Source organism: Tachysurus fulvidraco, chromosome 12 (assembly GCF_022655615.1).
Source record: "Tachysurus fulvidraco isolate hzauxx_2018 chromosome 12, HZAU_PFXX_2.0, whole genome shotgun sequence".
NCBI classification, from domain to species: Eukaryota; Metazoa; Chordata; class Actinopteri; order Siluriformes; family Bagridae; genus Tachysurus; species Tachysurus fulvidraco.
This window is the reverse complement of record NC_062529.1, coordinates 11964946-11990124: the sequence shown is the minus strand read 5'-3', so window position 1 is coordinate 11990124 and position 25179 is coordinate 11964946. Positions and strand designations below refer to the sequence as shown.

The window sequence follows — 25179 nt, the reverse complement described above, 5'->3', positions numbered from 1 at the left end:
ACAATTCACACAGACTTCAGTAATGTTCAACAGCAACATTAGCAGTGAGTCACCAAACTTTCCAAGTTAGACATTACTACTAGTTAATGTGAAAGCAAAAGGACAAGAGAATGAATTATGTAATAAATAATCACAAAGTAAGTAAACATTAAAATAACATACCATGTTTTTTTAATCATACAGGTGGGTGAACCATTTTCAGTGACCTTCAAAGTAGCCCACCAGGGAAAAACCTACAGAGTATATGCATCATTCATTTACTCAAGTGTGGGCAGACAGACCACCAAAGCCAAAGCGCACAAGGTTAAACCACCCCCTTTACATACTGTACACCAGTGAGAGAAAAATAACACTAAATTAATCTAATTGGAGAATAACATCCAGAAATAGAGTAAAAGAAGTTCAAATGTTAGGAAATAAACATAAACAATAAATAGCAAGCTATTTTTTTTCCATACTTTTTCCCAGTGAACTTTTTTCCCCAATGAAAACAATTTATGTACCATGATGCACCAACAAATCTGATTACCTACCTCCTGTAGTATAAAGTATAAACTAATGTAGTAAATACATGTTCCATAAAAGAAAAATATATTTTCAAAACTAATACATATGCCTGAACCAATTACATGTAGCTGTGAACTGACAACGGTGAATGTTCATTCATTCATTCATTTTATACCGCTTATCCGAACTACCTCGGGTCACGGGGAGCCTGTGCCTACTGTATCTCAGGCGTCATCGGGCAATGAGGCAGGATACGCCCTGGACGGAGTGCCAACCCATCGCAGGGCACACACGCACTCTCGTTCACTCACACACTCACACACTACGGACAATTTTCCAGAGATGCCAATCAACCTACCATGCATGTCTTTGGACCGGGGGAGGAAACCGGAGTACCCAGAGGAAACCCCCGAGGCACGGGGAAAACATGCAAACTCCACACACACAAGGCGGAGATGGGAATCGAACCCCCAACACCGGAGGTGTGAGTGCTAACCACTAAGCCACTGTGCCCCCCAACAGTGAATGTATTATACCAATTTTGTATCCCAAGATCAGCACAGTCAGAACAGAAAATGTAAAAATGTTTCAACAACTTTAGTAAATACAATAATCACCAAGACATACAGAGATGAGACTAAAACAAACAAACAAACAAACACCAGATGAATCAGTAGAAAATTACTCTTGTTACAGAGGCATTTCTCAGTTATCTTATCCCATGTGAAGACGGCTAGCATTAATCAATGCAAGATCTTAAAATTACTACTGAATCAATGTAAATGATCTGTTTATCTAGGTTTCAAAGCTCATTTCTGATGGTGAAATGAGGTTGATCCTCTGGTTTGAAATCTTCGTTTGGACTGCCATCTTCATTGAGAATGCGTCTGTGTGTGTAACCCACTATGGGGTACTTTGATTTGTATGTTCCAGTGAATACACTCTCAAGGGAATCCAGCTCCTCCTTAGTAAGGCTTGTCTAACATAGAGGGAAAAAGTTGTTAAAGTAATTAATTAACTTGTAAACCTTTGCAGACGACAGCATAGAAAAGAACTCATCAGTAACTCACTGTATCATGGGTCAGATCTTCAGGATTAAGGGACATTTTAGCCACAGCTCGGGTTGAGTCCTTGCCCACAAGGGCATTGTAGGGGGCACCCTTGCCATAAAATTCTGTAAAACAAACAAAACAAAACAAAAATAACTTTATTCTTTTTTTTATATTGACTTATATTGAGCACATGTATGGACTGTCACAAATAACTACAGGTCTTTGGTGTGAAAATAGATAGGATAATAGATAATATGTAAATAGATAATATGAAGAAATTTCAAGTGGTGAAATTAAGAAGTCATTGGCTGCATATGAGGCATTACGTCTGTACGAGATAGTCAGTATTGTAGCCTAGGTATTGACTTGGGTGTGAAACCATGTCTCCAACTAACGTTTGCCAGATGTTACGTCAAACACGACTCCTTTCACGGCCATGTAAATGGGCTGCCCGACCTGAGGAACGCAAACGTAAAACACATTACATGGTGCATTAAGGAAAACTTTCACGACTCAAAATGCAGTGGATTTGCGGTAAGTCTACCTCACTTCCATCGTATCTTCTCAACTCTTCATCAGTGAACAACCTCACAGGTTTTGATGAGGGTTTTACCTTTAATTTAGACCCATCCGCCAAGCAGATGAGTATTATCGCGAAAAGGATCATTAGTTGCGAATGAAACATTATGCAAGATGTTTACTGTTTACACTGTGTCCGTATACAATAAACCGACTTTTTTAATCCCCCAAATAACTTCTATTGACGCCTTTTAATGGCACAGAAACTCGAATGTGTGTAAATGTTTACAGTCCAAACTTCCTCCTTTCAGTAGACTCTTGTTTTGAAACTGGTATTCGTGACCGGATGTAAATCACTGGCATTCGGGTTATTTTATTTATTTTGAAATAGATTTTTGATGTAAAAGTGGTATTTAAACACACCTGATTGTACAAACCAGTATTTCGAATCATCATTATTACTTTTATTATGTATTGTAAACACGAATGAATACATACTCCTTCAGTCTATAGACTTACATACTCAGCAGTGATAACTAGACGTGAACTAGGGCGTTATTGAAGTGTTTTTCTGGAATAATCTGGATCCAAGTATATTTGATATTTAATAGCTGGTCCATTACTTTATTAAATACCAGACTAACATTAATTAGTTTAATTCCTATCCATGACTAAAGCTGATTCGTTGTCTTTTGTTAGTAATAAATGCCAGCTCACATGCTCATCACATGCTTTCTTATGTTTTCACATCTTATACAGTAAATATATAAAAAATATATAAAAACACTATGTCATATATAACAGGCCTGCACAGTCCATATAGAAGCCACACTGTTTTTGCCCCAACTATTTAATTAGTAGTTGTTGGGTTTCAGTCTTATCCTTGTGTCCAAAACAGAGGCGCTGTGACGTCACTGCTGGCTCTGGACCAGCTGAGAGACACTAACACTTTCCCGTGTGAAGAACCTGCGATATGTTAGTTGATCATACGAGTGGCGTCGAATGGACTGCATCAACATTAATGTAAAGTTGTCAGGCAAGTTTTCATCTATACCAAAAACCCTACAAAGCACAGAAAAGGACAGAAAATGCTACGAAAGGAGACATCTTGCTGCTACCAAGAGGTACGACACGAGTAGACTGTATACTGACTGTAGGTCGTCTGATCGTTTAGTGGGTTAAAAAAATGAAATCAAGTCATGTGTACTTTATGAGGGACATTATAGTGGATCCATAGCTGACCGAGCTGTGTAGTCATGTGACAACAGCTGACTACGAAAAAAGTTCAATTGCGATAATGCAGTTGTGGTAATAGCACTGTTAATGTTAGTGTAACCTTATAATGATTGAAGGTACATAACTGGAATTAACTGGAAAAAAATCTGGAAAAAGCATAACTGGAAAAAAGGATCAGTATTGTACCTTCAATTAGATCTTGAGTGTAATTTTTTAAGGTACATTTGAGTAGAAATGTGCATGTACACTACATGCACATTTCTACTCAAAACTGTTTAGTAGAAAATTACAGTAATGTTGTCCCCTTTTTTCCTGAGAGTGTAGCGACATTTGTCTTTTATTAATATATTTAACCATGCCATGACAGAGTGGAATACAGTTTAACGTAGATAAATTGCATGATATTGTACTAATTGATATTATAACCTGAATGTTGTAGTTCAATGATGAGGATTGTGCACAAGCATCAGTGTCCTGCCAGCACAAAGGAGATGCTGTCCAGGATGAAGATGAAGAAGCCAACTGTAACGTCTTACCAGGTGTGGATGTGGCACTTTTCAATCAAATCTGACCTTAATACTACTGTAGAACTGGACGATGCTGTTGATATGGTATTTGCAGTATGTATATACAGAACTCTTCCCTAAAATTGGGTATGGTTTTATTACAGATGTGGATGTTATGGGCAGCAGTCCATATCCTAATGCCTTCAACAAAACTTGTCTAAAAAATGTCTTCACAGTCATTCTTGTTCTCATCTACCTTATGTTAACAACAGTGGCCGTATTTTTGGCCTATCAAACAATTTCTGACTTCTTGGACAAGCTCAATCATCCTGTAATGTCTGTGTCATACAAAGAGGTTGAAGAGTTTGCTCCCCCAGGTGGGGTTCATACACACAGCACTGCTTTGTTCTTTAATAAAGATTTCAAAATTCAACAGCAGTGTGGTATGCATAATATGTTTAAATGATCTTTTTTCCTCTGCAGGAATTGCACTGTACCCAGGGAAAGCTCGGTTATTAAGCTGTCGGCACCACTACCACGATCATATCCCTCCTCGTTTATTGGCAGGCCAGAAGGAGGACAATGAATGTATAATACAGGAAGTTAATTATATTGACCCATACACAAACCATTCAAAAGTAAGTTTCCTCTGTATTTATGTATGATTTGCTATTGATTCTCTTTAATTTAATATTTTAAGTCATGTTTAGATTACTTCACTGCATAGTGTTTTTTTGCAGTAAGCTTGTTCTTAAAGAAACCTGCTCTCCATTGTTGGTATTTTTCTTTATATGAAATATTGGCATGTAAATGTTGCGGGTATGTTGTAATCACCTTCAAACATGTCTCAACCTGTTTAATGCACATGTGAATTCAGTAACAAGAGACTGCTAAAGATGATTTTATATATATCTAACTTGTAGAAAGTTTGACCACTTTGATGCTTAGTCTATTTACTATTGTTTGTTCTTATGTGCTGTATGGAAAAGTGTAAAATTTCCTCAAACTAACTTGAAATTGCTGTGTATAATTCCTAATTTTCTTTGAAACCTTGTCTGGAAATAAAGCTTGTTTTTAACATTAACTGATGAATTAGGTGTAACATTAACTGATGAATTAGGTGTGTGCAAGGCATCAAAAACTGTATTAATAACACGTTATGTAATATAAATGATGTGCTGCATAAGCAAGCCCTGGTGGTTGAAGGTCCAACAGATGTCAGGAACCGAGAGCTCATATTTCTACAGTTCAGTCAGAACGAAACTGAAGAGGACTTCAGTGCCATCAGTTACATGCTGTTTGCCCAGTTCAGTGATCTGCATCTAAGGTAAAAAAAAAAAAATACTTTCTCCAGTGTCTACTAAGATCACCTTGTCTGATTTCTTCTGTTGTAAATAGTGTTTAAGAAAATAGTAGTAACATGTACTACAACTGTCCTCTGGCCATCAGCTCAGATAAAGCTGAATTCATGAGGGACTGTGAAAAGAACTATTCAATGTGGACTTTCTCTGGTGGTTTTCGTACCTGGGTCAAAATGTCTTTGGTTCGGACATCTGGGAAAGCAAACGAATCTGTCGAATTCAGGCAAGAGGTAGGGTATGACACCTACACATAATTATAATTTCCCACATTCTAACGGCAGTGTTAGATTGTGGTTTAATCTGTACATTGTTTTGCAGTCCAGTGTGGTGAAGTACAATGACAGGAGGACTTCAGAAGAGAAAACTGACGAGCTTTTCTTTATCGTGTTTCAATGGCGGGATCCATTTATACAACAAGTCAAAGATGTAAGTTGGACATACTTTTTTATTCCACAATGATAGCATTTACTAAATTACATCACCAATAAAAGGAAAGGTGGAAAATGTATATCTAATCAATTATCATTTTTTGACAACAGATCGTCACAGCAAATCCATGGAACACAATAGCCATTCTGTGTGGGGTCTTGATGGCTCTTTTTAAAGCTGCCAACTTTGCCAAGCTGAGCATTAAGTGGATGATCAAAATTCGCAAACGACACTTAAGGGCCAAAATTAGGGAAATGAACCAAATCAGCTGACTGACAATCAAGTGGTGTCCATCGTTCAACATTCACTATTCACTGCCAACAATTTAAAAGGATTTTAATGTGAAAAAGAATGTTTTATTTTTCTAACTACTTTCAACCAAACAATGAAATCTTATTTTTTATTGAATCAATATTTTATTACTTGACATTTAACAACGACTACTGACATTATTTTGAATATTAATACTAATGTTCTTTGCACAAGGACTGGATGAAAGTATATCAAACTGGCTTTGACAATGTAGAGTCTTCTACAGTTCTTCTTCAGTCTTTTCTCAGAAACATTACTTGTCAGGTAGATGCTGTGTCATCCAATTTCAACTGTCCGTGCAGGAAATCTAACATGGATTTAGGGATTGATCTTGGAAAGCAAATAATCTGGTTGTGCGTGTGTGCGTGCGTGTGAGAGTGTTGGTGTGTGTGTTTTAATTGTCACTGCTCACTGTTATATGTGGAAAAAAGAAAAATCCCGTTGCAACAATTGTAAATGTACTATGAGAGCTGCTTGATTTTAATAACGTATAGAATTCTCATCGACTGACATGTTTGGAAAAAGAACAGTGTATTGTGACCTCCGGTATATACTCAGTTTTATTTTTTTGTCCAATATAATTGTGATACTATGCAATTCCATGAGCACAAACAATATTGAATTTATTAGCTGTGGTTTAAGCTTCTGTCTGATTCAAACTATACCTTCATACATGGCTATTAAAGCATTTTCATTTAACCCTGTTTATCTAGTGGGTCTTTCAAAATATATTACACGGGGACTGTTATTTTGAAAGCTGTGTGTTTGGTGGAGAATCACAACTCATGTTAGTGTAAGCGTTTATGATGAGCAAAAAAAGTTTAAAAAATAAATAAACTACCGTGAATTCAGACGAAGTGGAAACTCAACTTAAATTAAGAGGTAATTATGACCATCCGTTATCTCCCCGCGTTTGTCTCGCGTTCGCTTTCTGTGTGCTAAAGATGCACATTGCTTACTGAGGACGTTAGCAGTGTCGTTAGCTAACTTATTTTACACATTTGATTTAACGTGATTATGTTTCGTTCTATCTTTTATAGTATATTATATATATATAATTTTTTTATTTAGATCGAATATAGATAATTAGCCAACCCTGTGTTTATATCTTCGGTGTAGCATTTAGCTTAACTACTATATAGCTAAGTAGAATTTAGCTTGAATTTCGGGTGGGCGTGTAATAAACTCTCGTTACTGTTAGATAAGGTAAAATGGTCTGTTGATTTCATGTGAGAACTGTTAGGTCTAATAATAATATAAAATACATAGTTATTAGCTGGTTTCTTTATCTACTTCTCTTTGAAGTAGTAGCAGCGACAATGCCCAATGTTAGCAAAATTCTTAATTTCCAATCTGGTTTTTATTACTATATAGTATTTTTGTTTAACATTGTGCTGTATAAGAGAGCAGTCTGAGTAATGAAACACAAGATTGCATTAAGTTCGTTTACCTGTAGTGACTTCTTACCTGCATCAAGTCCACACCATTACACTGAGCTCAACCCTTTGTCTCAGTGTAGCACTGAAGAGCTCAAAGCAGATTGTTTACTATTTTAGTTTAAAAAAATGTCTGAATGTCTGCCAAAAAAAAATCAAAATCAAAATGACCTTCACTGATGTTACGGGTGTGTTTGCACAAGACTAAAAGTCTAGAGCAAGTCTATTTCACAAGTGTCACAAGACTGTACTTTTATAACATTGTGGATTTCATTATGTTGTAGGTTTTTATTATATTTAACATGCAGTAGTGACACAGAGAATGTTCGCACTACTCTAAGCTACACTACATTTTCTGATCTAAGTTGAATCAGAATCAGAATCAGGTTTATTGGCCTAGTCTGTCTACACACACAATTTGCCAATTTGGAATTTGGTTCCAGCTGTTTGTGACTCTCAGAAGTACAGACATAAAAATAATAATAATAATAATAATAAGCTTATAACGGAAATCAGAATGTTGGCTTCTACAAAGCCAACATAATAACACTACAATATACAAGACAGACAATACAGACGACACGAGACAATAGACGGTATGAGTATTAAGTATGAATAGAGAATATATGACAGATCAGTTATGTACATAAAGTGTGGGAGTGCAAATAACAATATTTTGCAATGTTATGCTTTTTTGTACAATATACAGCAGCGGTAGTGTGTGTAATATATACAGATGATTTGATGACTGACAGTTCTGATAATGTAGTACTTATAGATAATTATGGTGAGTTGTTAATCAGGATGATTTACCTGGGGTAAGAAACTGTTCCTACGTCTGGTGGTTTTGGTAAATAGAGTTCTGTAGTGCCTACCAGAACGGAGGAGATAAAAGAGGTTGTGTGGAGGGTGTGAAGGGTCAGTAGTGATATTTCCTTGTAAATTGATGTTTACAAAGATTTAATGAACCTACGTTATTTCAAACAAATCTGAGCTTGTTATACACAGAAACTTTAATATAAGTTGCATACAATAAAATAGATGTTACACCCTAGAACACAAGTGTTAATTATCTTCAACCTTGCCTGCATAACATACTTCAAATCTATTTCTGATCTAGCACTTTTAGTCTGTATCAGTCTCAGTATGAATACTCCGAAACAGATTATGTCCCAAATAACATTATGTTTTCTAATTTGATTTCATGAGTCTTATGACTCATGGGAAAATGAAAACCGCAGGCCTAGACAAGCACTTAGCTGAGAGGTCATATGGTACATCAAGGGTTGGGTATATTTTATGCTGTAACGTGCACCATGTGACCTGCTTTGAGAAGTTTTCTAGAACACACTCCAGGGCATCACACTTGCCCAGACACAGTAGTGGTCTGCTTTTAGCCTGGTGAGCAGTGTACACTCTCATGACATTTATACTGGCAGTGGTGCTTGAGACACTGACCCCTTGAAGCTTTTCCAGCTTCTTGCATAGTGCTGTGTATTCTAAGTCTAAACTGATTCCTTGAACATGTGTTGATATATAAGTAGTGGAAAATAAGTATTTGCTGTTCTTGCACATGACCAAGAAATGGCTCCTTTCCTTGAATTAGTTTATTTGGAACTAATCCTCTACAAGTTCATGCATACTGACTGTTGCTGCACGTATCTTCTAAATGCAAATATATGAAACATAGTAAACCTTCGTAATAACTCCAGTTATGTACAGTTTAAGAGCTTGCTTTTGTTCACACAATTTAACATGTTGTTAACTATTTCGTCTTTCCAGATATACAGCACCTGTCTGTTATGGGCTAAAATATATCATCACCACCATCATGGGGAAAACCCAGATCTGCATTTTGTGTGAAATTGTCTACAACTCCAAACAGGTGAAACTGACTACTTATTTATGTATTTTCTTTTTCATGCCTGTAGATAATACATACTTGTTTTGAAGTTAATAAGATGAACAAGCTATTATTGCTTTACTGCTTTGTGTAAGTGGTTTAGTATCACAGGTAGAGATGGGTGACCCATTAAAGCAAAACCCGTGGCTCTGATATGTTATACTAAGCATTTTTCAGGTGTGATAAGGGTTCAAGTGTCTCTTTAGATGGAAGATTTAATGCAAATTTTATTAACCATCTGTGTGATTTGCATCATCAACCACTGTTTCCACACATCCCTTTCAACTGTTTCCCAGTTTCCTAAATTATTTGGACTTCTGTTTTAAATAAAGCACTTATGCATGGATACAGACTTGCTAAAGCTAACCTTTTACTGATGTCTCCTGTTTTTACCAAAAGGAGATGGATGAGCATATGAGAAGTATGCTACATCATCGCGAGCTGGAGAATCTTAAAGGCCGGTATGTTACTGATTTCTCATATTCTGTCATATGAGCTTCACAAAGTAACAAATATTGTTTGGGCTATATCATGTTTGTTTCTGTGTACATTGAAGCATGGTGTACAGATATAGGTGCATGTTTAATATCAGTGTCCTGCTGTAGGATTAATTACCACCCTACTATTGGGGTTTTTTTTCCAATCATGCTGCATTGCTTAATTTACGAAGTTCAACGCACCTCTCATTTCATCTTTAATCTTCCCTTTGTTTAATAGGAATTTGGCTTTATGGAATCATGCATTAGTTAGGATATTCAGGATACTTTTAAAGGTTCCAGTAATAATATTACTGGAAGAGATATTCATGTTAGATTTATTCATAATTATTTACTGTGTGATTAGGCAAATACCCTTTTTTAGCCATGTTTATTGTTCCTATAATCCTGGAGATTTCTGTAAACAATATGTTGTTAAAAGAAAACATGACTTTTTTTTTTTAATATTAAAATTCCATATTGCATATGTTATGAATTTGCATAAGAATGGCAATAATTATGTGGTTGACTACTTTCCAGTTCTTTTGTTATTATTTGTATGTGACATTTGGCTAAAAGCTTGTAGTTGGTGGTAACTATAGTTAGGCACATGTCATTTCTAGTCTTCAAAAGGACAAGCTGGAGGGACTGCCATAGGACAAGAATATATATAGGTACTTTGGAATCAACAGGCAAGGCCAGCATAGGGCAACTGTGTCTCTCATATGACTGTTATGTCGACCGCTGGTATGTGAAAAGTGAGCTTGCAACAGAGGAAAAGCAAATAACCTTGAGAACATGACACAGCCAAATACCAATACTTCATTGTTTCGTAACATATTTACGCATTACTATTTTACATTAATGTTGTCTATGTGTATATAAAGGTGCATAGTTTTTAGTCTAATAAATCTTCAGTACTGTTTTTAATGCCATTCAGCCACAACCCACTTTTTTGTGGGAAAGGTCAATTGTTTGGTAAGACAGCTCACTTTTAGCTCACAAGCTGGGCATTTGGGAGTGGAGCTCTGGTAGGGAGTGGGGGTTTGCTACAGGCAGCTGCCCACAGCTCATATTACAGCAAATGCTGGAGAGACCCACCCTGACGATACGCTTCAGAACTAAGAAATGAGAGGGAGGGAGGGTGTAGGAGGGCAGTAACTAAAGCGGCTTGCTTGTCAGACATTCATTGCAGAGCGCAGCAGACACCATCGTGGCAGCCTGCGAGGGCTCAGCTACAACTGAGAGGGTGCTGGCCTCTCTTGAGCTCCAGGCTCCTTTTCTGGTGGCAGAAACATCTTGCCAAAGGCCCACTTTTTGACCGAGGCACCTTTCCATGCCATGGTGCTCCACGCATGAAATGAAGCTTTGAAAACCCTCTAGAAGATCAGGAAGATCCAGCTGTTTTTCTTTGTTTTTGGTACATTAACACAAGAATAGGTTTGCCTCCTGATCATTTAAAGTGATTTATTTATTTTTTTGGATTTATTTATTTTTTTCATTGGATTTTTTGTTTATTTTGATTACTTCTGAGCTGGGGGAAGGTTTTCTTCGTTTCTTCAGAAGCAAATGGGTATTCTTTTTCCCAAGATTTGCCAGAAACAAAAGTCAAGGCCTAAGTTGCTCTTCAGCCAGCTGGCATCCACTTTTGCAAGCAGGTAGCCATGCCTGAGGGTAGCATTCATTGCCCACTGTCCCCTCTCCTTCCCAGGGACTGTGGTCACGAGTGTCGGGCATGTGGGGTGACTGTGGTAAGCCTGACAGAATATGCTGATCACATCTCAGGCTCCATGCACAAGCAGCGCGTGGAAGCCGTTGACAAGCAGATGTCAAAAGCGGACCAGGATGAAAGCTACTTTGATAAAGAGATGGTGGAGCTAATTGAAAAACGGAAAAAATTCATCAGGTAAAATTGTCTATATATAATTTGATACCTGTAATTAGTTAAACATTTAGTACTATTTAAGAACGTGTACTGTGAGTGAATTAAGTAAATATTTTCGGCCTTTTTCTTGAGACATTACATTAACGCTACTGTTAGATTTAACATATCAAAATGTTCTGACTGATCTTGGATAGAATCAGTAGTTCTCTTTAACTCAAAACATTCCATCTAGTTTTTTTTATTGGTTTTATTTGCATATTCATGTCCTACATGCATTTTGCTCTATTTTAAACTACAGTCTGGAGTCATGTATCATCAAGCCTAAAACAGTCATCAGTGCTCACTCACACACTCTCTCTTTTCCACACTTTCCCTTCACTCTGACCATCTACTTAATGAGCCAACTGTCCATGAATAACCATATATGTAACCTGAGATAATAACCCCATAATTCTCAAAATTCTACCAGTTTTGAACCATATTCATCAAATAGCTGTATTGGAAATAGACAATGTAGCTCAATATATAACACAATATATTTAGTGCATAAAGGGTAGTAGTTTAAAATTTTACCGCGGCCCGCTGGGGGTGGGGGTGGCGGCGGCTATACAATTAAATTTAAATTAATAATTTTAATTTAATTGTATTTAAATATGCCTTTTTAACTCACTACAAAGCCAAATCAATGAGAACCCTGAGCTTTTTTCTTTGCAACGAGATGGTTCCATCTGGGGTAATAGGAGACAATGACACCCAAAGTGTGTTGCTTATGTCCAGTTTATTCCGTTGTTTTGTTTTGGTTGTTGTCACTGCAGAAAACCCTGCTTCACACAGATAGCATGTCAGAAATGGCAATTGGGATTTAAGTGCTGTGGTGACAATCTCAGGGTATTCCGCCATGACTTTAATCCAGAACACCGGCAGAGTTTCTAACTTTCTAATGACGTCTGTTCCGTGCTCATTTTTGCTAAATTGTGGGTTAAATTTGAGCAAACACAATATACACGTACACCAAGCACTGTTAAACGTGAGAAAGTACCGGTGAACAGAGAGAAGAGTGATACACACCTTCTCTCCACCAAAGCTACAACATCACTGCCGCCCGCTTGCAGCCGCTCAGCTCCAGACGTCACCTAAACCCGGCCCGATATCATGATATTTTGCGCATGCACGGTATTGGTGCGGCCTTAGGTGACGTCTCTCAGCTCCCGGTTAACCTCTCGGACATGGAAAGTAGAATTGCATGTGTTCATGGTTGAGTGGCACAAGCTGTGTGTTAGTAAAATCCATCTGATAACATGCAAAACTGTGGCTCTTAACTTCCAAAACAGCCCTCAATAAGTCCTGCTTTGTAAGGACAACTTGAAGAGCATTTCCGCTATACTGTATTTGACTAGTCCTTTCATCTGCATTTAACATGTCTTGTGTTTGCATTGCTTGTGTGATGGAAAGAGAACTCACAGGTTCTCATGATTTATGAATTATCAAAGTTTGCACATTAATGTGTCTTGTTTTCTCTTGGCTTCCCTCAGACAAGAGGAAGCAGCTTTAAGGAGGGCTAGAGAGGAAAGAGAGACCATGAGAAAGTGGCAAGATATTAAGGAACAGTGGCACGATCATAGGCAGTGGCGCCACCAACAAGGTGGCTCTTGGGGCCCAAGATTCCCCAACTTTCCCCTGCCATCCAGAGGTGGATTGAATACCAACTTGCAAGAACCACAGAGGGGCCCTGAGTTTGATCGTGACAACTGGAACAGACGTCAGATTAGGAGTGCCACTTGGCATGCTGAAGGGCCCCCTGACTTGCAGAGATGGGAATCCTTTGATGGACGAGGTCGAAGCTTGCACAGTAGGGGAAACTACTGGGGAGGAAGACCGGGCATGTATGCAGGTTGCCCTCCACAGCAGAGAAACCAGTCAGCCTGGTCCAACACAGAAGGCAACAGAGGGAACTTTGACAGACAAAATATCTTGAATTGGCATCGCTCCAAAGTTAATCACTGCACTGCATTATCTAGGACACATAACCACCAGAATCCACAGCATAGTACTGAGAGCCAGAAAAAAATCTACCAAAGACAGGAAGGTTGTGCAGAGAATGATCCTGGAAAGGGAAAGGGGAAGTGTGACAAAACCCATCGTTGGGCACCATATCCTCCAGCTTTGATTGGAGATCCTTTATCTCAAAGTGATGTCCAGCCTTCTTCAGAGGCAAATTTAGACTCTCTTGGACTTAGTAACAAAAGAGATTTGACTGCAAACAACCGAGACTTAGAGGAGCAGTCACAAACAAATGTTGGGTGCAACCTTCTTGAATCCTCTAAACCCCAGAAAAAAATTGAGAAAGAGTGCAGAAAGCAGAGCACCTGGCATATGAAAAGAAATGAAAGCAGTGGGAAAACCCAAAGACTGAATCACACATCTTCACCACCTTCCTCCATGCCTTCACCTACTCAGAGACTTCAGAGGACCGCAAAGAATTCAGAAAAATGTGTTGCTGCTGACACTGGTTCAGTGACTACTCTGAGTCGAACATCAAGTCAAGACTCTGTTACATCTAAAGCTTCAAAGCATTCTCACTCAAGCTCACATCAAGCTCACTTTCAATCCCATCCAGCTGTTTCCATTGACCAAAAAAATGAACATCTGCTTTCTGAAATGCTGCGCAAAGCAAAGGAGAACCTTTTGCATAATCAAACCTCCAAAGAAAAGCCTGCCACAGAGGATAACCTCAGTGGTGTTGAGCTGCATATCCAAGAAGATGAGTTGTTAGAAGGTTCAGAGTTAAGCAATACAAAAAATTGTGGTAGAATCAGTAAGAAGAAATCAAATGAGCACAATGGAAGAAGGAAAGAAGAACAAAATGAAAGTAGCAAAGAATGGCAGCCCCTCAGAACTAAGGTTAGTGTGCCATTTGGCTGCTCAACATCTGATATGAATATGCCATCTCTGCAATCGCTGCAGGTCAGCACATCCACTATGGACCGGGAAGATGAGGAAGAATGTGCTGAAAGGGAGGAAGAGCTTATTGAAGATCAGGCACAAGCTATGGATGAATGCATGATATCTGACAGTGAGGGCAGCCGCACAAGCCACTCTCTTGCCACAGCTGAATGCTCAGTGCCTTCTCTGAAAAAGCTAGCCCTGCCTGCTAGTCTCAAACGGGATCTGAACCGGCACATTGGCAGCAAAGGCAAAGGAATTGCCCATGAGCCCAACCTGAACATTGCACGCCGTTTCAGGAACGTAAGTGGCACACGTGAGAATGAGAAAGACAGCAGCCTGAAGCCCACCCTGCGGCAGCTCATAAGCTCTTCTGCTACCAGAAGAAATGTTAACTGGGACCAGGTATATCAGGAAGTCAGTCGCAAAAAACAGGAGCAAGGCAAGGGTTTGCCAAGGTAAAAGATTTTTTTGGCTTGCTGTGTTTTGAATGCAAATATCAACACAATAGTGCAAAACTAACATGTTAACCACATGTCTTTGATCAGGTTTGGAATAGAGATGGTGCCCAATGATCCTGAGGGTGCAGGCCAAGTGGAAGATAATGTTCTTCTTTGTGAGGGCTTCCATTGGGACTCTGTATCTGATATTAGCCCAGCGTCTCTATTTCCATGCAAACGCAACATGTCAGAAAGCAGTGTTATCAACCATAGCACTACGGCATCTTGTTCACTCCTCAGAGATGCAGATCCGACTTCTGACACAAACTTACTAGACACTGTCAAGGAAAGGCTTCAGTCTGTTCCTTCACTAAAGGAGGAGGATTGTGATCAGTGGGATAATAAGGGCATAGCTCAGGCTACAGAACACATAAAGGAAATGGATGTACAAAAGCCTGTCCAGGACACAGAGAATGTGGATGCGGAGAGTAGTTGCATGTCAAGCGCTGAGTTGAATGGAGGGAAGAAACGCAGAGCAGTGGGGGTGAGTGAAAGCATTTTTTATGGCAATCCTTAAAGGCTGACACATATTTAGGTTCTACTCAATCATCACTGCTACCCCCTAGGTCAACCCTAAAATGTGTATTAAGGTGTATATTAAAAATTGTTTTATTAGTTTTTTTCTTTACTGAACAGATCCTTATTTTTAAGAATCATAAAAATGTTACACCATCTATACCTTAAACAGACAATATAAGTATAATCTCCAAGTTGTAACTGTAATGTATAAATGTAAGTGAAATCTTATGGGCTTATTTTCAGGATGTGGCATCCCCAGAAATCCCTAATTCAGAAAGGAAAAACAAGAGGCTGAAAAGCAAGCCTATGAAAGGCAAGTGTGTAAATATTTCATAGAAAATACTTCATGTTTTTTCTGTACCATGTTGCAAAGTTTTGTCTTGCATTGTGTTGTGTAGAACTTTCTCAGTTGGACGATTTGTTGGCTGTTTCTTTGCGGGAGGAGGAACTGAACAGCTCTTTGCAGGCAGTGGATAACAGTTTGATCCAGGCTCGATCAGCCCTGCAGTCTGCATATATGGAAGTGCAGCGTCTGCTATTGGTCAAACAGCAGGTTAGGTTTCATGAATGAGCAACACCATTTTTTTTTGTATATTTAATTTAATTTTTGTTTATTAACATGTATTTTATAATTATGGAACTAAATACCTAGGTAACCACAGAGATGAGTTCCCTGAGGACCAAGCGTATAGAAATTCTTCAAGGATTACAAGGTAAAAAAAGGAAGAAGAATCTGGATTGTAAAAATTGACTTTGGAAAAAAATATCTACTTTTTTCCTTTTTTTTTCTTTTTTTTTTTTTTTAGGAGGGTTTGATTCTCAAACAAGAAACTGTGATAAGAACCTGACCACTGCACCAATCCTGCCATTGCCCTCTTTGAACTTGCCCGAACACACTGTTAAGCCAAGTAATCAAGATACTACTTCTCTACTCTCAACATCACCTGCCTCTAGCCCACCTGTTTTTGCAATCAAAAAGGAGCGTTTGTCACCCATAACTGTCAGCCCATCACAAGACCCTACAGGCAGCCCATTATCTGGCCCTCACAGTACCACACCAGAGCAATCAGCAGCCGCTATGTCCGAGACCGATATGGAACCTGCTAATTTAGGTAGAGGTTTATGTTCTTAAAACCAGAAAATATCTTTTTTGATATTTGATTTTGCTTTTGTTTTATTTTGCTTGTTAACCCTCTCCAGCAGTTACATATTTGCTCTCCTTCTGGTTTCCCACAGATGCCAATTTAAAATGCAACCTTAATGTAAAAGTGTGCCAGGAGAATGTAGAATGTGCCCAGGATCACAAGACACAGCTGTCTCCTGCCCATCAAGCTCAATTTGCATCTCAGGAGCATATACTAGACCCCCCCACTCACCTGAAGTCTGTTAGTCCCTCTCGTAACCCAGTTTCTCCCAAGTGCTCTCCACCACACAATAGCCCAGACGCTAAAGCTGGGAAACGGGTAAGAAAGCTAAAGAAGAAGAGGGTCCTGAGGAATACACAGGGAAGCAAGCAGCCTGACATCAGTGACTCAGAGCTAGATGCCAGTCAACCCTCCCGGCCTGTTCGCAAGCTACGTTCCCGTCGCCGTACCAGTGGCTTTTGCTCCCCTCCCTCTGCTGCTGCTGAAGGAAAAGAGGAGAACATGGAGGTAACAGATGCACCAGATCATCCTCCAGAGACAATGGGACCAACACTGGCTTCTGCTGGGAAGGAGACTCAGGATTCTGACTCTTCAGCGCTGGAGATGGTGGAGCTCCCCCAGTCTGTACCAATGGAAGTCGTTAATTTGGACTCCTCTGACCCAGAGGAGGAAGAAAGAAATCTTTCTCAGGTCTCAAAGGAGTCTGCTGCTGAGACAACACAAAGCCAGAACCTTGCATGTAATGAGGTCACCTCTACCAGTGGCAGTGTAGTCACAAGCTGTGAAAGGCAAGTTTTGTATATGTAGATCAGTGTTATTTGTAACATGTTTTTTCTTTGCATTTATCATATAGCTCTTCTGCTGTCCAGAGAATTATCATTTTGTAATAATAATTTTATGTATTTTTGTGTCTATAGTGCAAAGAATGTGACATTGGCAGTTATAAAGGAGTCCAAAGCATCTTCCGGTATGTATTTCAAGTTTCAAGCTACATGTGCAGATCAGAAATATACTTTTCTTAAATGGAAGATAAGTAGACAGTTATTTTGTCTCTATCAAAAGTCTATATTTCCCAAGCCACTAAAATAAAATTAACAAACAGAACACATCAAATCAGTCCACAGGACAACTGTTGATCTCAAGAAGGTCAATGGAGTCAATGCAGCCTAAATTAGAATGATAATGACGAAAATAGTTCACCAACTCCCTAAATTACTTTTTAAGGGCAAGGTATTTTTGGAGCCTGGATTGGTATTAGGCCCCTGACTTGCTTCTGAGAGCAACTGTTGTGATAACAGGCCATTATGAACTGCACAGTCACACAGTAGAACACGTGCTGTTCAGGGTTTCAGTTTCATTTTTAATGCTTAAAAGCTTAAGTAATTAAAATAAGCAGTCCTTGTTTAAAACAAATTGGCTTGCAGTATTATTGAATAACACATGTCAGTTGTGCAATGCATTTAGGTTATAGTTGCATTCATGATTTTGAAAATTGTCAGCCTGGCTGAAAGCTTTGTGTGTGTTACAAATGGGTTTTACAGAGGAAACAGTCACTGACTCATTCTGTGTCTGTGTACTTTACTAGAGGCATCATCAGATGCTGGTGAAGAGGATATGCCAACTGAGGGCCCATTTGAAGGCCATCAGGAGGCTGTAAATGGAATGCAGGTCCATAATGGTTTGCTGTATACATGCTCAGGAGACCGCACCATACGAGCATTCAACCTGATGGTGAGTTGTCAAGTCGAGCTCTACAGAAATTGTACACCCTGAGAAGATGTCATTAGATCTTTTATGACAATATAATGTGCTGAAATGTCACTAGTTTCATTGAACAGAATGGATCATTAGTGTATTCCTTTTGATATATTATAGAGTCGTAAGTGTGTGGCAGTGTATGATGGACACAGCAGTAAGGTGAACTGCTTGGTGGTATCATCTGGACCTGGCTTGCCACAGCGAATCTACTCTGGATCTAGTGACCAAACGGTCCGCTGCTATAACATCAAGGTGCGTCTCTCATTTCTGCTCTATGAGGCCCCTTCTTACTATTAACCCGTTTGCTGGTAAAGTTCAGACTTATTCAGTCTTGTATCCTTCGATTGATATTTTAGAAAGGCTACAGAAACTCAGATAACCACTCTGTACAATTGCAACAAGCAGAAAAATATCAGTCATGTATCAAAGTATGTTTTCCTCAGACCCGGGAGTGTGTGCAGCAGCTCAGCCTCCCCGACCGTGTCCTTTGCCTTCATAACCGTTGGAAAGTGCTTTTTGTGGGGCTGGCTAACGGCTCAGTGGTCACGTTCAGCCTTAAGGTAAGCCTCATTAATGTTGCCCACCCAGTATGACATTTTAGCAATAAGCAAGTAGACAGTGGATCTTCCTATGCTGTTCTTTTTTTTGACTGTGTTTTGTTTTGATCTACTTTTTAGAATAACAAGCAGCTAGACATTTTTGACTGCCACGGGCCACGGGCGGTGAGCTGCTTGGCTACGGCGCAGGAAGGTGCACGGCGCGTGTTACTTGTTGGCTCTTATGACACTACCATCAGTGTAAGAGATTCTAAGAGTGGCCTTCTGCTACGTACCCTAGAGGGGCACACTAAAACAGTCCTCTGCATGAAGGTGTGTTTCAGCTTTTCTTTAAGTCTAGTGTTAATTTGATATAATTGACTGAATACACCCAATCTATTCTGTTTAGCAATGTGCACATTTACAAGTTCCCCACTGGTGGCTTAATAATTTAGTTTCATCTATTTTCATGCAAATACATTTCTCAACTCTATTTCATTTTTTGAGGTGGTAAATGATCTAGTCTTCAGTGGATCCAGTGACCAGTCTGTCCATGCACACAATATACATGTGAGTGGGGTTTTTACACTCTTTTATCATTTGCAATTTATCTGTGATGAAATTTGCCATATGTGCAGGAACAGTATTTGTCTTTATCGCTGCTGTTCATGTCACTTGTAGACGGGGGAGCTAGTAAGGGTCTATAAGGGCCATAGTCATGCTGTTACTGTGGTGGCCATACTGGGGAAGGTGATGGTCACAGCATGTCTGGACAAGCTGGTCAGAGTGTTTGAGCTACAGGTAAGAATCTTACAGGCATGATTTTGATTAGGTGGATATGTGTTGTTGTTTTTGATGAGTGATAAGTTGTTGTGGCTGTCAGTCTCATGACAGGTTACAGGTGTATGGAGGACATTCTGACATGGTGATGTGTATGGTCATCCACAAAAGCATGGTCAGTATAACAGAATAGCATTCACTAATCTTGCTCCACTTTTCTTATATGATTTACTTAATATTACATTAAGGATAAACATAAATTTAATTTTAAACTCCCTGTTAAAAGTCGATATACAAATATTAGGAGAATTGAATTGAATACTAAAGTGGCTACCATCCTGGCAAATCTTATCAGGGTTTGGTTATTATTAGGATTTCTTATTGAGCTGCTGATATATTTCTGGAAATCTGTTTTTTTTTTCCCCCCTCATCTACTAGATTTACACAGGATGTTATAACGGGAGTGTACAGGCTATCCGGCTGAACCTACTCCAGAATTACCGCTGCTGGGTAAGAGACCCTGTGGTGGAGTTCATGTGTGGTATTATTGCTATGCAGTGTTGAGCTGGTGTAAAGGCTTGTGGATTTTCAGTGGTGTTGAATTAGTTCTGATGCATGTTGTGTTTCTCTGGCAGTGGCATGGTTGCTCGCTGATCTTTGGTGTAATGGAGCACCTGCAGCAGCACCTGTTAAACGACCACACCAGCCACACGCAGCAGACGCTCAAGTGCCGCTGGAGAAACTGTGACTCCTTTTTCAACTCCCGTAACGGCTTCAAACAGGTAACAACACAGTTCTAATTCTTGCTTACTTTCGAAGCTAGCTTAAGATGCATTTCTATATGTATTTTTTGTTGTTTAAAAATACCTTACATTCTAGAGGTTTGCTGTATGAGAATTTAATCATACAGTATGGACATTATCTTGTTCATGAGACAATTCTTGCAAGCATAGATAAAGCACATGTAGACATTTAAAAGCTTTATTTTTTCTAGTGATCCACAAGCTATGTAATTCATTTAATGAGATTTAGTTAAAATAGTACAGGAAATATTAGGTTAGTTAGTTAGTTTGATGTGTAATTATATCTCAGCTTGGACAACAGTTCTTGGGGGCAGTCGTGGCCTAATGGTTAGAGAGTCTGACTCATGATCCTAAGGTTGTGGGTTCGAGTCTCGGGCTGGCCACGACTGAGGTGCCCTTGAGCAAGGCACCGACCCAGCACCCCCCCGGACACCAAAAAAAAAAAAAAAAACTGCTCCCCGGGCGCCGAAGCATAAATGGCTGCCCACTGCTCCGGGTGTGTGTTCACAGTGTGTGTGTGTGTTCACTGCTGTGTGTGTGCACTTTGGATGGGTCAAATGCAGAGAGCGAATTCTGAGTATGGTTCACCATACTTAGCCGTATGTCACGTCACTTTTTAATTTGAGTGGTATAAGACTGAACTGAACTGATCTTGAAGCAGACATCTGCTGTACAGTTTGTAAATTCCCACAGTGAAGGAAAATAAGTATTCAGACATGTTTGTTATTGTTAATGATGGATCTAAATGAAATACAATTTCACTACAAACAAAATTTATCCTTATATAAATTTATCCTTATATATACAGTACCGACCAAATGTTTGGACACACCTTCTCATTCAAAGAGTTTTCTTTATTTTCATGACTATGGAAATTGTAGAATCACACTGAAGGCATCAAAACTATGAATTAACACATGTGGAATTATATACGTACATAACAAAAAAGTGTGAAACTGAAAATGTCATATTCTAGGTTCTTCAAAGTAGCCACCTTTTGCTTTGATTACTGCTTTGCACACTCTTGGCATTCTCTTGATGAGCTTCAAGAGGTAGTCACCTGAAATGGTCTTCCAACAGTCTTGAAGGAGTTCCCAGAGATGTTTAGCACTTGTTGGCCCTTTTGCCTTCACTCTGTGGTCCAGCTCACCCCAAACCATCTAGATTGGGTTCAGGTCCGGTGACTGTGGAGGCCAGGTCATCTGGCGCAGCACCCCATCATTCTCCTTCATGGTCAAATAGCCCTTACACAGCCTGGAGGTGTGATTGGGGTCATTGTCCTGTTGAAAAGGTGGTGTGTCCTAACTTTTGGAAGGTGTGTCCAAACTTTTGGTCTGTACTGTGTGTGTATGTATGTGTGTGTGTATATATATATATATATATATATATATATATATATATATATATATATATATATATATATATATATATATATATATGGCCCTGTAAATGTGGCATTTAAAAACATGTTCTATGCAAAATAAGTCTAATTAATGAGATCATGCTGTATCAATTAGGGAGAAAATGCATGTCACAAATGCTGTGTTCACAGCCTCATCTAAGCTTGAGGAGATAATGGAAATTGTGTGTGATATTAGTGGGCTTTATGGTGCCAACTACAGGCACGAGCTCATGAGACCTGGACGATGGAATGAAAAATCTGGATAACAAATCAGCTTCAGCCTCATCACCTAGTTGATGTTAGCTGTTTAAACCGTTTGTATTGTAGGATGAAGAAAAGTGTGAATGCAATCATTTCTCAGTAGGTCGTCATATTATATTTATCAACTTTTATATGCAACTAAAATACAGTTCCTTGCTGCCATACACTACCCTTTTTTACACATTTTTTTAATTTTGTTATTTAATAATTTCATTGTGGATTTTATTACTTAATTTGAAATTATTAGCACAAAATTAACCCCAAGTTTAACCCTGGGGTTATTGAAGATTACTGGCAAAGAGGAATGAGCCACATCTGAAATACAGTGCTACAAAATGTTAAATATTCATTTGGTCTCAAAGCTATAATTGTCAATAGCAACTTTCCAGCAAAGGATTAATGTTAGTAGTTTGTGGTGTCTGAATGCTTTTTCCCCTCATCAGTTTAGTTTTTTATTCTTATCTTTAATGCTTAGAAATACACACTTTTTGTTACTGTTTAGAGTAAAAGACATTGTGTAAAATTTTAATAAAACAGTCTTTGAAAACTTGTTTCCCCTTTACCGTATCATGAATGTTTATGAAGAAGCCTGTTACATTTTAATACTGCGTTTTTCTTCATCTCTATAGGCCGTGCAAGCTCACATGCAGAAACATGCAGAGGAGCACAGTAAACTGGAGTCTTAAGGGGTCCTGAAATTGTCAACCTAGACAATCCAAATAACCTCCTCTTCTCCCATATTGGGAAGATCTCATTTACACCTCAGGATAGGATCTTTTTCCCTGTGCAATCATTTTTCTATGTTTAATCAGATACCAGCAGCTATCATTTTAGAGGGAGAGGACAATCTACTGTGACGGTTCTAGATGCCACTTCTGAGTAGGATTTTATGTGAAAGTCATTTGTGTATAGAAACTACAGACCGTTTGAAAGAGCAATGCTCATAGGCTTTTATTGCTGTCACTTACCTGCTTAGTGAATATGTTGGAGGCTTTTGGCATCCAAAGGTTCTCAAGTTTTTTTTAGCTTGTGGAAGTCCTTCCCTTCGAGTGGAGCTGCTGGTATTCTGATCATGCCAGTTGAACCATTTTCTCGTTCCTCTCATGATATACACTGTAATCTTATCTGTGTGTGAAGTGACTGTACCTTTCTGGTATATGGTAACATATGCTTATTCTGTCACCTTCCAGGAAAAGATAACAGATGTACGGTAATGGATTACAGATCTCTCTTTTATCTCTTTTCTCACCTGATTATACACAGTATTATCAGCTCTGGGGTATAATGACCAAATAAAGACTAAGTATTAAAAAATAACTGTGGCGAAGAAATACCGGTTAGAATTGTTGGAAAGGCCAGAAGAGTTGATTCTGCTCCCTCCAGGCTAACAAACACACTTTATTCATTAGAGTGTATGGCATGGGTTCAGGGATGTTTTTCTTTTGGAGTGTTTTATGGTTTATTAATATGGTCTTTTGAGCAACCAATGTTTTGTTTTTTTCTTTTGTTTGTTTCTTTATTTACATTTTTTTGTTGTTTTTTTTTTTAACTAGAAGTGTTTTCAGAAGACCCACACATTAACTCACAGCTATTCCATATCAACAAGTTAGAGCAACCAGGATTTAGGATTTTCGGAACGTAATTGTACATTTTAAAAATAGTTTTAAAAAGATTTCTAAAGGGGTTGGTAATTTTTTGTTGTTGTTCAAATTTAATAACCTATGTGGTTTTCCGTTCACCACTGTTTTGAAAGATGGCTTCATTTACACTTATATTACGTGTGTGAGGTTATTTTATCTTTCTGATTTTTTTTTTTTTTTTGGTTTGTTTTGTTTTGTTTTTTTCCCCTTTATTTCTTCATATTGTTTGGTTGCTCACTGAGATTAAGACGCAGTGGAGAGACTGCTGGTTTGCCGTAACTGAAAGAGTTCTGTTTAAGGAAATGTGTTTGTTGTGATTCTGACAGGGTTTGAAGTATGACGGTCGGTGTGTGTAACTCATTCTGAGCACAATGTGTGGGAGTGTGCTTATACCCAAGCAGTACAGTGCAGTATTGCTGATTTTGATTTTTTTGTTTTGTTTTTTGTGTTGTTTTTTTTACAGTGATTCTCACATGGTTGAGAGAATTCAATATGGGCTCTGACCTTTTGTGATAAATTTTTTTTTTTAGAGATATTTATATGGATGTTGGCAGAGGTGCATGCAGCCTAACAAACTTTTGACTGGAGAGGTTTGTGTGCATATTGCAAGTTGTTAAAGTGGTTATTGTGATAGGTTTTTTATGGAGTGGAGAGCATAGTGCCAGAACCATTCTCCAATGCCATAGCACTCAGCCATGCAGGCAGCACATACTCAGTAAAATTTACAGCTAGCTGTCTTTATTTCAGCAACATAACTTTAAACATTTTAAAATCAGGACATCCGTCCTTAGTCATTGTACTACTTTACCACATTGTAACTACTTTACTGTACTCATTAAAGAATTTTATACATACATATATATATATACATATATATGTGTGTGTGTGTGTGTGTCGAGCCGCAGGTTTTTCTCTCCCTGGATCCCATTGGTGGTGTGTCCTCCTCTGTTTATGCAGTGTGTAACCTTCAGGGCAGTTTGTCAATCTCTTATCTGGTCTTCCCAAAGTTGGTTTGTTTTTGTTTGTTTAATTCCACTGAATACCTTGTTTATAATAAAAATACATTTACAGTTTTGTCAACTTTTTTGTGTGTATCCATGCTTGAGATATTTCTTGTATGCACATTAGTTGATTTAATGTATAATATATTTAATCCAACATAAGGAAAAAAACATTGCACCAAGAACTTCAGTCATTTATTAGATTAAAGAGATTAAGAACCTTAAATACACTTTTCTGACCAAACCGTAAATATATTCATCACCAAAAG

At 38.6% G+C, this 25179-nt stretch overlaps 3 protein-coding genes across 5 annotated transcripts; 2 read left to right on the top strand and 1 right to left on the bottom strand.

Moving 5' to 3' along the window:
• Window positions 1-1085: 1085 nt before the first annotated feature.
• On the bottom strand, window positions 1086-7542 carry nenf (neudesin neurotrophic factor). Of its 2 annotated transcripts, none has more exons than XM_027172387.2 (4): window positions 7390-7542; window positions 1955-2015; window positions 1578-1681; window positions 1086-1486 (listed from the first exon to the last, which is right to left on the bottom strand). In XM_027172387.2, the coding sequence occupies exons 1-4, from the start codon at window positions 7393-7395 to the stop codon at window positions 1310-1312; spliced, it is 348 nt and encodes a 115-aa protein (XP_027028188.2). In that variant the 5' UTR covers window positions 7396-7542; the 3' UTR covers window positions 1086-1309. The 2 variants fall into 2 exon arrangements, with proteins under 2 accessions (XP_027028188.2, XP_027028187.2); XM_027172386.2 differs by lacking the exon at window positions 7390-7542 and adding an exon at window positions 2104-2900.
• Window positions 1937-6621, top strand: pacc1 (proton activated chloride channel 1). The gene is made up of 9 exons (XM_047821494.1): window positions 1937-2093; window positions 2977-3202; window positions 3754-3853; window positions 3985-4197; window positions 4304-4458; window positions 5008-5147; window positions 5270-5411; window positions 5500-5607; window positions 5721-6621. The coding sequence occupies exons 2-9, from the start codon at window positions 3167-3169 to the stop codon at window positions 5880-5882; spliced, it is 1056 nt and encodes a 351-aa protein (XP_047677450.1). The 5' UTR covers window positions 1937-2093; window positions 2977-3166; the 3' UTR covers window positions 5883-6621.
• znf106a (zinc finger protein 106a) lies at window positions 6670-24989 on the top strand. 2 transcript variants are annotated; one of them, XM_027172389.2, is made up of 22 exons: window positions 6670-6804; window positions 9141-9243; window positions 9661-9722; window positions 11449-11643; window positions 13155-15023; window positions 15114-15549; window positions 15828-15897; window positions 15983-16137; window positions 16237-16297; window positions 16391-16696; window positions 16821-17517; window positions 17647-17696; window positions 18315-18460; window positions 18605-18739; window positions 18931-19047; window positions 19165-19356; window positions 19531-19593; window positions 19705-19824; window positions 19907-19978; window positions 20242-20313; window positions 20439-20585; window positions 22899-24989. In XM_027172389.2, exons 2-22 carry the CDS (start codon window positions 9190-9192, stop codon window positions 22953-22955), a joined length of 5076 nt encoding a protein of 1691 aa, XP_027028190.2. In that variant the 5' UTR covers window positions 6670-6804; window positions 9141-9189; the 3' UTR covers window positions 22956-24989. The 2 variants fall into 2 exon arrangements, with proteins under 2 accessions (XP_027028190.2, XP_047677447.1); XM_047821491.1 differs by lacking the exon at window positions 6670-6804 and adding an exon at window positions 7807-7954.
• Window positions 24990-25179: the final 190 nt, after the last annotated feature.